Source organism: Chiloscyllium plagiosum, unplaced genomic scaffold (assembly GCF_037043375.1).
Source record: "Chiloscyllium plagiosum isolate Xiang-an unplaced genomic scaffold, Cpla_swu_hap1 HiC_scaffold_10, whole genome shotgun sequence".
Classification (NCBI taxonomy): Eukaryota; Metazoa; Chordata; class Chondrichthyes; order Orectolobiformes; family Hemiscylliidae; genus Chiloscyllium; species Chiloscyllium plagiosum.
Window position 1 is genome coordinate 2,837,553 of NW_028270148.1, and position 12,744 is coordinate 2,850,296.

General features: G+C 48.3%; 1 protein-coding gene across 1 annotated transcript in view; it reads left to right on the forward strand.

Annotated features, from left to right (window-relative positions):
* The first annotated feature begins 731 nt into the window (after nucleotides 1-731).
* Nucleotides 732-12,744, forward strand: part of LOC122546946 (junctional adhesion molecule-like) — an 82,067-nt gene continuing 70,054 nt past the window's right edge. Inside the window, exons 1-2 of the mRNA XM_087991019.1 lie at nucleotides 732-868; nucleotides 10,685-11,038. Coding sequence (XP_087847145.1) covers nucleotides 817-868; nucleotides 10,685-11,038 — 406 coding nt within the window. The 5' untranslated portion in view covers nucleotides 732-816. The remainder of the gene's footprint in view (nucleotides 869-10,684; nucleotides 11,039-12,744) is intronic.

A 12,744-nucleotide genomic window follows, 5' to 3' on the forward strand; every position in this document is an offset into this window, starting at 1 on the left:
AACTTACTAACTGTACCTCTTATGCTGGCATCCAAATCATTTATGTAAATGACAAAAAGTAGAGGGCCCAGCACCGATCCTTGTGGCACTCCACTGGTCACAGGCCTCCAGTCTGAAAAACAACCCTCCACCGCCACCCTCTGTCTTCTACCTTTGAGCCAGTTCTGTATCCAAATGGCAATTCGCCCTGTATTCCATGTGACTCACTGGAATTTAAAAAGTATTTGTCAGGGGGCTGTGAGTCCGGGTGAGAGAGAGCAATGGGGCTAGAGTCCTTGTGCTTATTTAACACTGAGATCAATAGATTCTTCAGCAGTTGTAGAATTAAAGGATTGTGGGAAAATACAGTAAAATAGAAATGAGGAGTGTGAGATCAGCCATGAACCTGTTTTTTAGAGTCTTATGGAGTAAGGTTTAAGGGAAATTATGGGAGAGGTCTGGCAGCTGTGATGTTGCCTGATTGTGACAGGAACCCAGTGATGGAACGATGTCTCCGTGACCATTCCTGACCCTGCCTGATCCTCACACACTCAGTAACACAGGATGTATGATCTCGAGGAGTAACATGGACACCAACTCATTTTATCTCCAACCTAAGGGCAGCTGCAGGCCTATGATTGAGCATTGATATTTCAAAGATTTCTAAAGAGTCTGTAACATCTTTCTTCCCTTTAATAGTTCCTTCCTCTTCCTGCAGTTCTGTGAAAACACAGAAACATTACACCATCGGATCTGACTCTGCCTCTGCTACATTTGTTGGTGAGATTTCTCTCCTGTGAAGTGCAGCAGCTAGACTGACAGGATTGTTACCCTGGAATGATGTGCAGAGTGCTCTGGGTGATAGTGCTGTCCCTCTGTGTCGCTCTGGGTGAGTATGGGCTTCAGTTTAGTGAGGGAGCTGTCATGGGTCTAGTTCATTAACAATGCGAAGCCACAGATGTACAGCAGGAACTGGGTGTTTATCAGGCAGTTAATTCCAGTATCTGTTCAATCCGGTTCAACCATTCCCTGTTTGTGCTGTCTATCCAAGAGTGGCATTCAGACCTGACCTTTATTCTAAACCTCGAATGCTTCAGTGTCAACTCACAGGGTTTATTGTGGCCCTTTGTCAAATTATTACTTGGTTATTATTCGACTGTGGGATGTGGGAGTCGCTGGCTGGGCCAGACTTTGTTGCCCGTCCCTAGTTGCCCCTTGTGAAGGTGGGGGTGAGCTGCCTTCTTGAATCCCTGCAGTCCATGTGCTGTGGGTTGACCCACAATGCCCTTAGGGAGGGAATTCCAGGATTCTGACTCAGTGGCAGTGATGGAATGGTGATATATTTCCAAGTCAGGATGGGGAGTGGAGGGGAACTTGCAGGGTGTGGTGGTCCCATGTATCTGCTGCCCCTGTCCTTCTCGATGGAAGTGGCTGTGGGATTGGAAGGTGGGTCATGAACGATGGTTAGGACTCCGCTGTCAGACAATCCCACAGTTGATGTGGGTTGTTCTTTCCTGACAGAGGGTTGAGCAGATCAGTCAGGCACAATCTCCACTTTCTGAATCCACAGTGAGTGCAGTAGGAACAGGGCGGCTACTGACAGTCAATGGGTCACTGTGGGACCACCCAGGAGACTAAAGCTGGATCCAGGGTGATTCTTCACACACCATCACTGGAACCGATATTCTGTCTTTTATCTCAGCACTTTGTGTGATCTGAGTGGGCACCAACTGGCTGTCACATTTTCCAACTGCTCAATCAATACTTCACTTAAAAAGCAACAGCAAAGGTCTTCGAAGCTTCCTCAGGATGTGAATGGTGCTATTTAAATGCAATGTACTGTGGAGACTGGTATTGACGGTCAGTTCCAGTATTGCCCACAAGTGTAAACAGATGTGTTTGTGACAGGTTAGTGTGGAGTGATTCCAGCAACGTCCTCTCTCTCTCACTTTCTCTCTTCATGAAGGTGATTCTGAAAGACAGGATTGATATGTATTTGGATTAGGGATAGTGTGAGGGAAATCGTTTCACACAAACTTGGTTGAGTTTTTTGAGGAAGTATTGAACATGGAATATTTCAGCGCAGTACAGGCCCTTCAGCCCTCGATGTCACACCAACCTGTGAATCCAATCTGAAGCCCATCTAACCCTCACTATTCCATGTTCATCCATATATTTATCCAATGACCATTTAAATGCCCTTCAAGTTGGCGAGTCTATTACTGCTGCAGGCAGGCCGTTCCACACGCCGACTACTCTCTGAGGAAAGAAACTACCTTTGACCTCTGTCCTATATCTATCACCCCTCAATTTAAAGCTATGACTCCTCGTGCTCGCAATCACCATCCGAGGAAAAAGGCTCTCCCTGTCCACCCGATCTAACCCTCTGGTTATCTTATATGCCTCAATTAAGTCACCTCTCAACCACCTTCTCTCTAACAAAAACAGCCTCAAGTCCCTCAGCCTTTTCTCGTAAGACCTTCCCTCCATACCAGGCAAAACCCTACTAAATCTCCTCTGAACCCGTTCCAAAATTTCCACATCCTTCCTATAATGCGGTGACCAGAACTGTACTGAAAATGTGTTGCTGGAAAAGCGCAGCAGGTCAGGCAGCATCCAAGGAGCAGGAGAATCGATGTTTCGGGCATGAGTCCTTCTTCAGGAATGAGGAAAGTGTGTCCAGCAGGCTAAGATAAAAGGTAGGGAGGAGGGAGTTGGGGGAGGGGCGTTGGAAATGCGATAGGTGGAAGGAGGTCAAGGTGAGGGTGATAGGCCAGAGTGGGAGTGGGGGCAGAGAGGTCAGGAAGATGATTGCAGGTTAGGAAGGCGGTGCTGAGTTCGAGAGATTTGACTGAGACAAGGTGGGAGGAGGGTAAATGAGGAAACTGGAGAAGTCTGAGTTCATCCCTTGTGGTTGGAGGGTTCCTAGGCGGAAGATGAGGCGCTCTTCCTCCAACCGTCGTGTTGCTGTGGTCTGGCGATGGAGGAGTCCAAGGACCTGCATGTCCTTGGTGGAGTGGGAGGGGGAGTTGAAGTGTTGAGCCACGGGGTGGTTGGGTTGGTTGGTCCGGGTGTCCCAGAGGTGTTCTCTGAAACGTTCCGCAAGTAGGCGGCCTGTCTCCCCAATATAGAGGAGGCCACATCGGGTGCAGCGGATGCAGTAAATGAAGTGTGTGGAGGTGCAGGTGAATTTGTGGCAGATATGGAAGGATCCCTTGGGGCCTTGGAGGGAAGTAAGGGGGGAGGTGTGGGCGCAAGTTTTGCATTTCTTGCGGTTGCAGGGGAAGGTGCCGGGAGTGGAGGTTGGATTGGTGGGGGGTGTGGATCTGACGAGGGAGTCACGGAGGGAGTGGTCTTTTCGGAACACTGATAGGGGAGGGGAGGGAAATATATCCCTGGTGGTGGGGTCCGTTTGGACGCCGGATGATATGATGTATATGGAGGTTGGTGGGGTGGTAGGTGAGGACCAGTGGGGTTCTGTCCTGGTGGCGATTGGAGGGGCGGGGTTCAAGGGCGGAGATGCGGGAATTGGAGGAGATGCGATGGAAAGCGTGGTGGACCACGTCGGAGGGGAAATTGCAGTCTTTGAAGAAGGAGGCCATTGAGTTGTTCAGTATTGGAATTGGTCCTCCTGGGAGCAGATGCGGTGGAGGCGAAGGAATTGGGTATACAGGATGGTGCTTTTACAGGGGGCAGGGTGGGAGGAAGTGTAATCTAAGTAGCTGTGGGAGTCGGTTCGATTATAGTAAGTGTCTGTGTTGATTCGGTCGCCCAAGATAGAAATGGAGAGGTCTAGGAAGGGGAGGGAGGAGTCTGAGATGGTCCAGGTAAATTTGAGGTCGGGGTGGAAGGTGTTAGTAAAGTGGACGAACTGTTCAACCTCCTCATGGGAGCACGAGGTAGCGCCAATACAATTATCGATGTAGCAGAGGAAAAGGTGGGGGGTGGTGCCAGTGTAGCTGCGGAAGATGGACTGTTCCACATATCCAACAAAGAGGCAGGCATATCTGGGGCCCATGCGGGTACCCATGGCTACTCCTTTGGTTTGGAGGAAGTGGGAGGATTGGAAAGAGAAGTTGTTCAGGGTGAGGACCAGTTCAGTCAGTCGAAGGAGGGTGTCAGTGGAAGGGTACTGGTTGGGTCGGCGGGAATGGAAGAAGCGGAGGGCTTTGAGTCTTTCGTGATGGGGGATGGAGGTGTACAGGGACTGGATGTCCATGGTGAAGATAAGGCATTGGGGGCCGGGGAAGCGAAAATCATGGAGGAGGTGCAGGGCATGGGTGGTGTCCCGAACGTAGGTGGGGAGTTCTTGGACTAAGGGGGACAGGACCGTGTCGAGGTGTGCAGAGATGACCAGAACTGTACACAATACTCCAAATGTGGCTCCACCAGAGTTTTGTACAGCTGCAATATGATCTCATGGTTCCAGAGCTTAATCCCTCTATCAACAAAAGCTAACACACTGTATGCCTTCTTAACAACCCTATTAACCTGGGTGAGAAAGTGAGGGCTGCAGATGCTGGAGATCAGAGCTGAAAATGTGTTGCTGGAAAAGCGCAGCAGGTCAGGCATCATCCAAGGAACAGAGAATCGACGTTTCAGGCATAAGCCCTTCCTGAAGAAGGGCTTATGCCCGAAACGTCGATTCTCCTGTTCCTTGGATGCTGCCTGACCTGCTGCGCTTTTCCAGCAACACATTTTCAGCTATCAACCTGGGTGGCAACTTTCAGGGATCTATGTACCTGGAGACTGAGATCTCTCTGCTCATCTACACTACCAAGAATCTTACCATTAGCCCAGTGCTCTGCATTCCTGTTACTCCTTCCAAAGTGAATCACCTCACTCTTTTCCACATTAAACTCTGCAGCTTATCTATGTCCCTCTGTAACGCACACCATCCTTCCTTACTATCCACAACTCCACCGGCCATAGTGACATCCATAAATTTACTAACCCATCCTTCTAAGCCCTCATCCAGGTCATTTATAAAAATGACAAACAGCAATGGCCCCCTAACCAGATCCTTGCAGTACACCACTAGTTACTGAGCTCCAGATTTCCCATCAACCACCACCCTCTGTCTTCTTTCAGCTCACCACTTTCTGATCCAAACCACTCATCCTCACTCTCATGCATCCGTATTTTATGTAATAGCCTACCATAGGGAACCTTATCGAATGCCTTACTGAAATCCATGTACACCACATCAACCGCTTTACCCTCATCCACCTGTTTGGTCACCATCTCAAAGAACTCAGTAAGGTTTGTAAGGCACGACCTACTCTTCACAAAACCGTGCTGACTATCCTTAATCAGCTTATTCTTTTCTAGATGATAGTAAATCCTATATTTTTTAATCCTTCCAACAACCGAAGTAAGGCTCACAGGTCTATAATTACCAGGGTTGTCTCTACTCCCCTTTTTGAACAAGGGAACAACATTTGCTATCCTCCAGTCTTCTGGCACTTTTCCTGTCGACAATGATGACATAAAGATCAATGCCAAAGGCTCAGCAATCTCCTCCCTAGCTTCCCAGAGAGTCCCAGGATAAATCCCATCTGGCCCAGGGAATTTATCTATTTTCACACTTTCCAGAATTGCTAACACCTCCTCCTTATGAACCTCAATCCCATCTCGTCTAGTAGCCTGTATCTCAGTATTCTCCTCGACCACATTGTCTTTTTCCAGTGTAAATACTAATGAAAAATATTCATTTAGCGCTTCCCTTATCTCCTCAGACTCCACACACAACTTCCCACTGCTGTCCTTGATTGGCCCTAATCATTATTTTATTCCTGATGTACCTATAGAAAGCCTGAGGGTTTTCCTTGATCCTATCCGTCAATGACTTCTCATGTCCCCTCCTGGCTCTTCTTAGCTCTCTCTTTAGGTCTTTCCTGGCTAACTTGTAACTCTCAAGCGCCTGAACTGAGCCTTCATGTCCCATCCTAACATAATTTGGAGATGCTGGTGTTGGACTGGGGTGTACAAAGTTAAAAATCACACAACACCAGGTTATAGTCCAACAGGTTTAATTGGAAGGACTAGCTTTCGGAGCGACGCTCCTTCATCAGGTGATAGTGGAGGGCTCGATCGTAACACAGAATTTATAGCAGAAATTTACAGTGTGATGTAACTGAAATTATACATTGAAAAATTAAAAATTAAAACTCCGTTATCTCACTTTTTAGATTAGAATCAATCTAATCATCGCGGCATAGACAGAGCACACAGGGGTCCAACACCTTCAACATATTGTCCAGCTATCACCATTGTTAACAGCTAACCCGAGAATGCAACTTTAAAAAAGGGTTTTGTGATTTACACATGAAAGAAGTGAAACTATCACTGTATTCTAACAGATGAAAGGCTTAACAGACAATCAATTTTTCAATGTATAATTTCAGTTACATCACACTGCAAATTTTTGCTATAAATTCTGTGTTACGATCGAGCCCTCCACAATCACCTGATGAAGGAGCGTCGCTCCGAAAGCTAGTGTGCTTCCAATTAAACCTGTTGGACTCTAACCTGGTGTTGTGTGATTTTTAACTTTGTACACCCCAGTCCATCACCGGCATCTCCAAACCACAACTTCTTTAGTAAACCACAGCTCCCTCGCAAGACCACTTCCTCCCTGCCTGATAGGTACATACTTATCAAGCACATGTAGTAGCTGTTCCTTGAATAAGCTCCACATTTCTAATGTTCCCATTCCTGCAGTTTCCTTCCCCATCCTATGCATCCTAAACCTTGCCTAATTACATCATAATTGCCTTTCCCCCAGCAATAACCCTTGCCCTGCGGTATATCCCTTTCCATCGCTACAGTAAACATAACCGAAGTCTGGTCACTATCACCAAAGTGCTCACCTACATCCAAATCTAACACCTGGCCGGGTTCATTCCCCAGTACCAAATCCAATGTGGCCTCGCCCCTAGTTGGCCTGGCTACATACTGTATCAGGGTACCCTCCTTCATACATTAGACAAAAACTGACCCATCTAAAATACTCGAACTATCGTATTCCCAGTCAATATTTGGAAGTAATCAAGAGGATTGATGAACACAGAGTACAATAGGTGATGAGCAGTAGACATTGTTTACTTAGAGTCTAGATTAGAGTGGTGCTGGAAAAGCACAGTAGGTCTGGCAGCATCCGAGGAGCAGGAAAATCAATGTTTTGGGCATAAGCCCTTCATCAGGAATAGAGGCAGGGTGTCTGCACAGTGGAGCGATAAATGAGAGGGAGATGGGGGTGGGGAGAAAGTAGCATTGAGTGCAATAGGTGAATGGGGTGGGGATGGAGGTGATAGGTCAGAGGGGAGGGTGGAGTGGAGAGGTGAAAGGAAGATGGGCAAGTAGGACAGGTCATGAGGACAGTGCTGAGCTGGAAGGTTGGAACTGGGCTAAGGTGGGGGGAAGGGAAATGAGGAAACTGGTAAAGTCCACATTGATGCCCTGGGGTATCCGCCAAGAAACACTATAACCCCATGGCATCAATGTGGATATGGACCAAACACAGGCAGAATGACCCCCCCATCCACCCATTGTACTCTTTGCCACCTTCCCCCATTTAGATGAGAATACAGAGGGCGTGGTTAGTCAGTTTGTGGGTGACACGGAGACTGACGCTGTAGTGGATACTGGAGAAGATTATCACAGATTACAGGGAGATCTTGATCAATTGGGTCCATGGGCTGAAGTGTGGGAGATGGAGTTTAATTTGGGTAAACGAGGGGTATTCCATTTTGATAAAACAAACCAGGGGAGGGATTATACAATTAAAAACAGGGCCTTGGGTAGTGTTGTTCGACAGAGACCATTGGGCTCTGATATGTAATTCTTGGATGTTTGCGTCACATAGAGACAGGGTGGTTAAGAAGGAGGTTAGTGCACTTGCCTTTATTGCTCAGACCCTTGTGTATAGGAGCTGGGGTGTCATGTGGCGGTTGTACAGGACATTGGTGAGACCTCTTCTGGAATATTGTGCCCAGTTCTGGTCACCCAGTTCTAGGAAGTTCATTGTTAAATTGGAGAGGATTCAGAAAAGGTTTCCCAGGATATTGTCAGGCACGGTGGCTTTGAGTGATAAAGAGAGGCTGGATAGGCTGGGACTTTTTACACTTGAGTGTAGGAGGCTGAGGGGTGACCTGACAGAGGGGTATAATATCACGAGGGGTATACACAGCATGAACAGTAAAAGCCATTCCCCTGGGGTGAGGGAGTTTCACGAGTGAGGGATATACTTGTAAGGTGAGATTTAAGATTTTTAAGATTTAAGAAAGACTTGAGTGGCATCTTTTACCCACAGAGGATGGGGGGGAGGTAGGGGGGAGTGGGGGAGTCATGTGTGGAATTAACTCCCTGGGGAAGTGATGGATGTGGGTACACTTACAACATTCAGCAGGCATTGAGACAAGGACATGAATAAGAAATGTTTCAGAGGGATATGGATCAGGAGCAGGCAGATGGGACTAGTTTAGTTTGGGATTGTGTTGGCATGGACTGATTGGACAAAACGTCTGGTTTCATGCTGTATGACACTTTCTCTCTCCTCTCTCTCTCTCTCTCACTCTCTGTCTGTCTGCCTCTCTTTCTCACTCTCTCTCCCCCCTCTCTCTCACTCCTCTCTCTCTGTCTCTCTTCTCGATCTCTGTCTCTCTCTTTCTCTCCATCTCTCTCTCTCTCTCTGTCTCTCTCTGCCTCTCTCTCTCACACACACACTCTCTCCCTCTCTCCCTGTCTCTCTCTCTGTCTGTCTCTCTCTCACTCTCTCTCTCCCCCTCTCTCTCTCTCTCCTCTAACTCTGTCTCTCTTTCGCTCTCTGTCTCTCTCTGTCTGTCGTCTCTCTCTCTCCCTCTCTTTCCGTCTCTCTCTGTTGCTCTCTCTCACACACTCTCTCCCTCTCTCTGTCTCTCTCTCTCTGTCTTTCTCCCTCTCTGTCTCTCTGTCTCTGACTCTCCCTCTCTCTGTTTCTCTCTCTCTGTCACTCCCTCTTTCTCTCTCTCTGTCTCTCTGTCTGTCTGTCTCTCTCTCTCTGTCTCTCTCTCACTGTCTGTCTCTCTCTCCCTCCCTCCGTCTCTCCCTCTCTCTCTCTCTCTCTCCCTATTTCTCTCTATCTCTCCCTCTCTCTGTCTCTGTCTCTCTCTCCCACTCTCTCTCTCTCTCTCTCTGTCTCTCTCTCTCTCTCCTCTCTCTCTTTGTCTCTCTCTCTTGTCTGTCTCTCTCTGTCTCTCTCTCTCTGTCATCTCTCTGTCTCTCTCTTCATCTCTCCCTCTCTCTCCCACTCTCTCGCTCTGTCTCTGTCTCACTCTCTCTCCCTCTCTCTGTCTCTCACTCTCTGTCTCCGTCTCTCTCTCTCTCTGTCTCTGTCTCTCTCTCTCTGTCTCTCTCTCTCTTTCCCTCTCTCTGTCTCTCCCTCTGTCTCTCTCTCTCTCTCCTTCTCTCTCTCTTTGTCTCTCTCTTGTCTGTCTCTCTCTGTCTCTCTCTCTCTCTGTCATCTCTCTGTCTCTCTCTTCATCTCTCCCTCTCTCTCCCACTCTCTCTCACTCTGTCTCTGTCTCACTCTCTCTCCCTCTCTCTGTCTCTCACTTTCTGTCTCCGTCTCTCACTCTGTCTCTGTCTCTCTCTCTTGTCTGTCTCTCTCTGTCTGTCTCTCTCTCTGTCATCTCTCTGTCTCTCTCTTCATCTCTCCCTCTCTCTCCCACTCTCTCTCGCTCTGTCTCTGTCTCACTCTCTCTCCCTCTCTCTGTCTCTCACTCTCTGTCTCCGTCTCTCTCTCTCTGTCTCTGTCTCTCTCTCTCTGTCTCTCTCTCTCTTTCCCTCTCTCTGTCTCTCCCTCTCTCTCTCTCTGTCTCTTTGTCTGTCTCTCTCTCTGTCATCTCTCTGTCTCTCTCAGTCTCTCCCTCTCTCTCCCACTCTCTCTCTCTGTCTGTCTCTCCCTCCCTCCGTCTCTCCCTCTCTCTGCCTCTCTGTCTGTCTGTCTCTCTCCCTTTCTCTCTCTCTGTCTCTCTTCTCTGTCAGTCTCTCTCTCTCTCTCCCTCCCTCTCTCTCCCTCTCACTCTGTCTCTGTCTCTCACCCTCTCTCCTTCTCTCTCTCTCCGTCTCTCCCTCTCTCTGTCTCTCTCTCCCTCTCCCCCTCTCTCTCTCCCTCTCTGTCTCTCTCTCTCTCTCTGTGCTTACACAGCAGCAGATATGGAAGCAGTCCTTGTTGTGATGTTTCTGAAGGCACTGCTAATCTGCTCCGAGCTCCCTGCTCAGTGACTCTGTTCCCCCTCAGAGCTTCGGGAAAAAGAGCAGGAGGGAGACTGAGGCTTGGTTTGGGAAGCAGTGCGAGGTTGTGATGGGGAACACTCAGCCTGAGAGGGAGCTGGAGGCTCATTCACCAAGACCTGCTCAAAACCTTTCAGGGCAGCAGAGCGAAAGGTCAAAGGGGAAAGAGCAGCTCAGTGATAGGGGGAGGTATGGGATAGTTCTGTCACGATGGGTTGAATGGCCTCTTTCTGTGCCTGAAGTAGCCAGTGTCACTGTTAGCTCAAAGATAAAAGCTCCCGTTGTGGGGCAGTGAGGGAGGGGGAGGGGGAGGCAGCTGATTTGTCATCAGCCTCATGGAGAGACAGGAGGTTTGATGAAACTCTCTCAGAAATTCCTGTCGGCTGACTGGCTGCTTTCCCTGTTTTATTCTCATGTTTAAATCCCGCAGGAATGATGACAAACCCAAAGGTTATTCTCAGTCCGAGTCTAATCAGGGTCGCAGTGGGCAGCTCAGTGCAGTTACAATGTGCTATCGTAAATGGCAGTGTGCAACACATTGGTGTAACGTGGAATAAGGCGACATCAGCTTCCAGCCCTGAGATCCTGACACATTCCCAATCGGATGGGGTTACCAAAGGTCACAGCAACAAAAAGAAATTCCAATCTTTCAGAGATCTCAACTATAACAGCTACATTCTCACCATCAAAGACATAGAGAGCAGCGACAATGGCCAGTATTATTGTGACATTGTTGGAAAGAAGATGACCGAAAACAGACAGAGGATTGATGTAAAGGTACAAGGTAAGGGATCTTTATATCAGATTTTACACTCACTCTCCTCTGGAGATCTGCTGCTCAGCACTGGGTCAGTTACATTGCATTGGAGATCTGTCAGATATCACTGGATCATTTACACTGACTGCCCTGGGAATCTGTCAGATATCACTGGATCATTTACACTGACTGCCCTGGGGAATCTGTCAGATATCACTGGATCATTTACACTGACTGCTTTGGGAATCTGTCAGATATCACTGGATCATTTACACTGACTGCTTTGGGAATCTGTCAGATATCACTGGATCATTTACACTGACTGCCCTGGGAATCTGTCAGATATCACTGCATCATTTACACTGCCTGCCCTGGGAATCTGTCAGATATCACTGGATCATTTACACTGACTGCCCTGGGAATTTGTCAGATATCACTGGATCATTTACACTGACTGCTCTGGGAATCTGTCAGATATCACTGGATCATTTACACTGACTGCCCTGGGGAATCTGTCAGATATCACTGGATCATTTACACTGACTGCCCTGGGAATCTGTCAGATATCACTGGATCATTTACACTGACTGCTCCGGGAATCTGTCAGATATCACTGGATCATTCACACTGACTGCCCTGGGAATCTGTCAGATATCACTGGATCATTTACACTGACTGTCCTGGGGAATCTGTCAGATATCACTGGATCATTTACACTGACTGCCCTGGGAATCTGTCAGATATCACTGGATCATTTACACTGACTGTCCTGGGAATCTGTCAGATATCACTGGATCATTTACACTGACTGCCCTGGGGAATCTGTCAGATATCACTGGATCATTTACACTGGCTGCCCTGGGAATCTGTCAGATATCACTGGATCATTTACATTGACTGCTCCGGGAATCTGTCAGATATCACTGGATCATTTACACTGACTGCCCTGGGGAATCTGTCAGATATCACTGGATCATTCACACTGACTGTCCTGGGAATCTGTCAGATATCACTGGATGATGTCAGATATCACTGGATCATTTACACTGACTGCCCTGGGTCGAGAGTGTGCTGCTGGAAAAGCACAGCAGGTCAGGCAGCATCTGAAGAGCAGGAGAATTGACATTTCGGGCATACACCTTTCATCAGAAATGAGGCTTGTGGGCCGGGGCTGGGAGATAAATGTGAGGGGGGGGTGGGGTTGGAGGGAAGGTAGCTGAGAAAGCGATAGGTGGATGAAGGTGAGGGAGAAGGTGATAGGTCAGAGGGGAGAGTGATGGACAGGTCTGAAGGGCGGTGCTGAGTTGGAGGTTTGGGAGTGGGATAATGTGGGGGGGAGGGGAAATAAGTACGCTGTTGAAATCCACATTTATCTCGTGTGGTCGCAGGGTCCCAAGGCAGAATATGAGGCTTTCTTCCTCCAGGCATCAGGTGATAATGGTTTAGCGGTGGAGGAGGCCCAGGAGCTGCATGTCTTTGACGGAGTGGGACGGGGAGTTGAACTGTTCAGCCACAGGGAAGTGGGGTTGATTGGTGTGGGTGTCCCAGAGATGTTCTCTGAAGCAATCCACAAGAAGGCGTTCTGTCTCCCTAATATAGAGGAGACCACACCGGGTGCAGTGGATGCAGTAGGTGACATTGATAGAGGTACAGGAAAATTTCTGATGGATGTGGAAGGATCCCTTGGAGCCTTGGATAGAGGTGAGGGGAGTGGTGTGGGCTCACATTTTGCA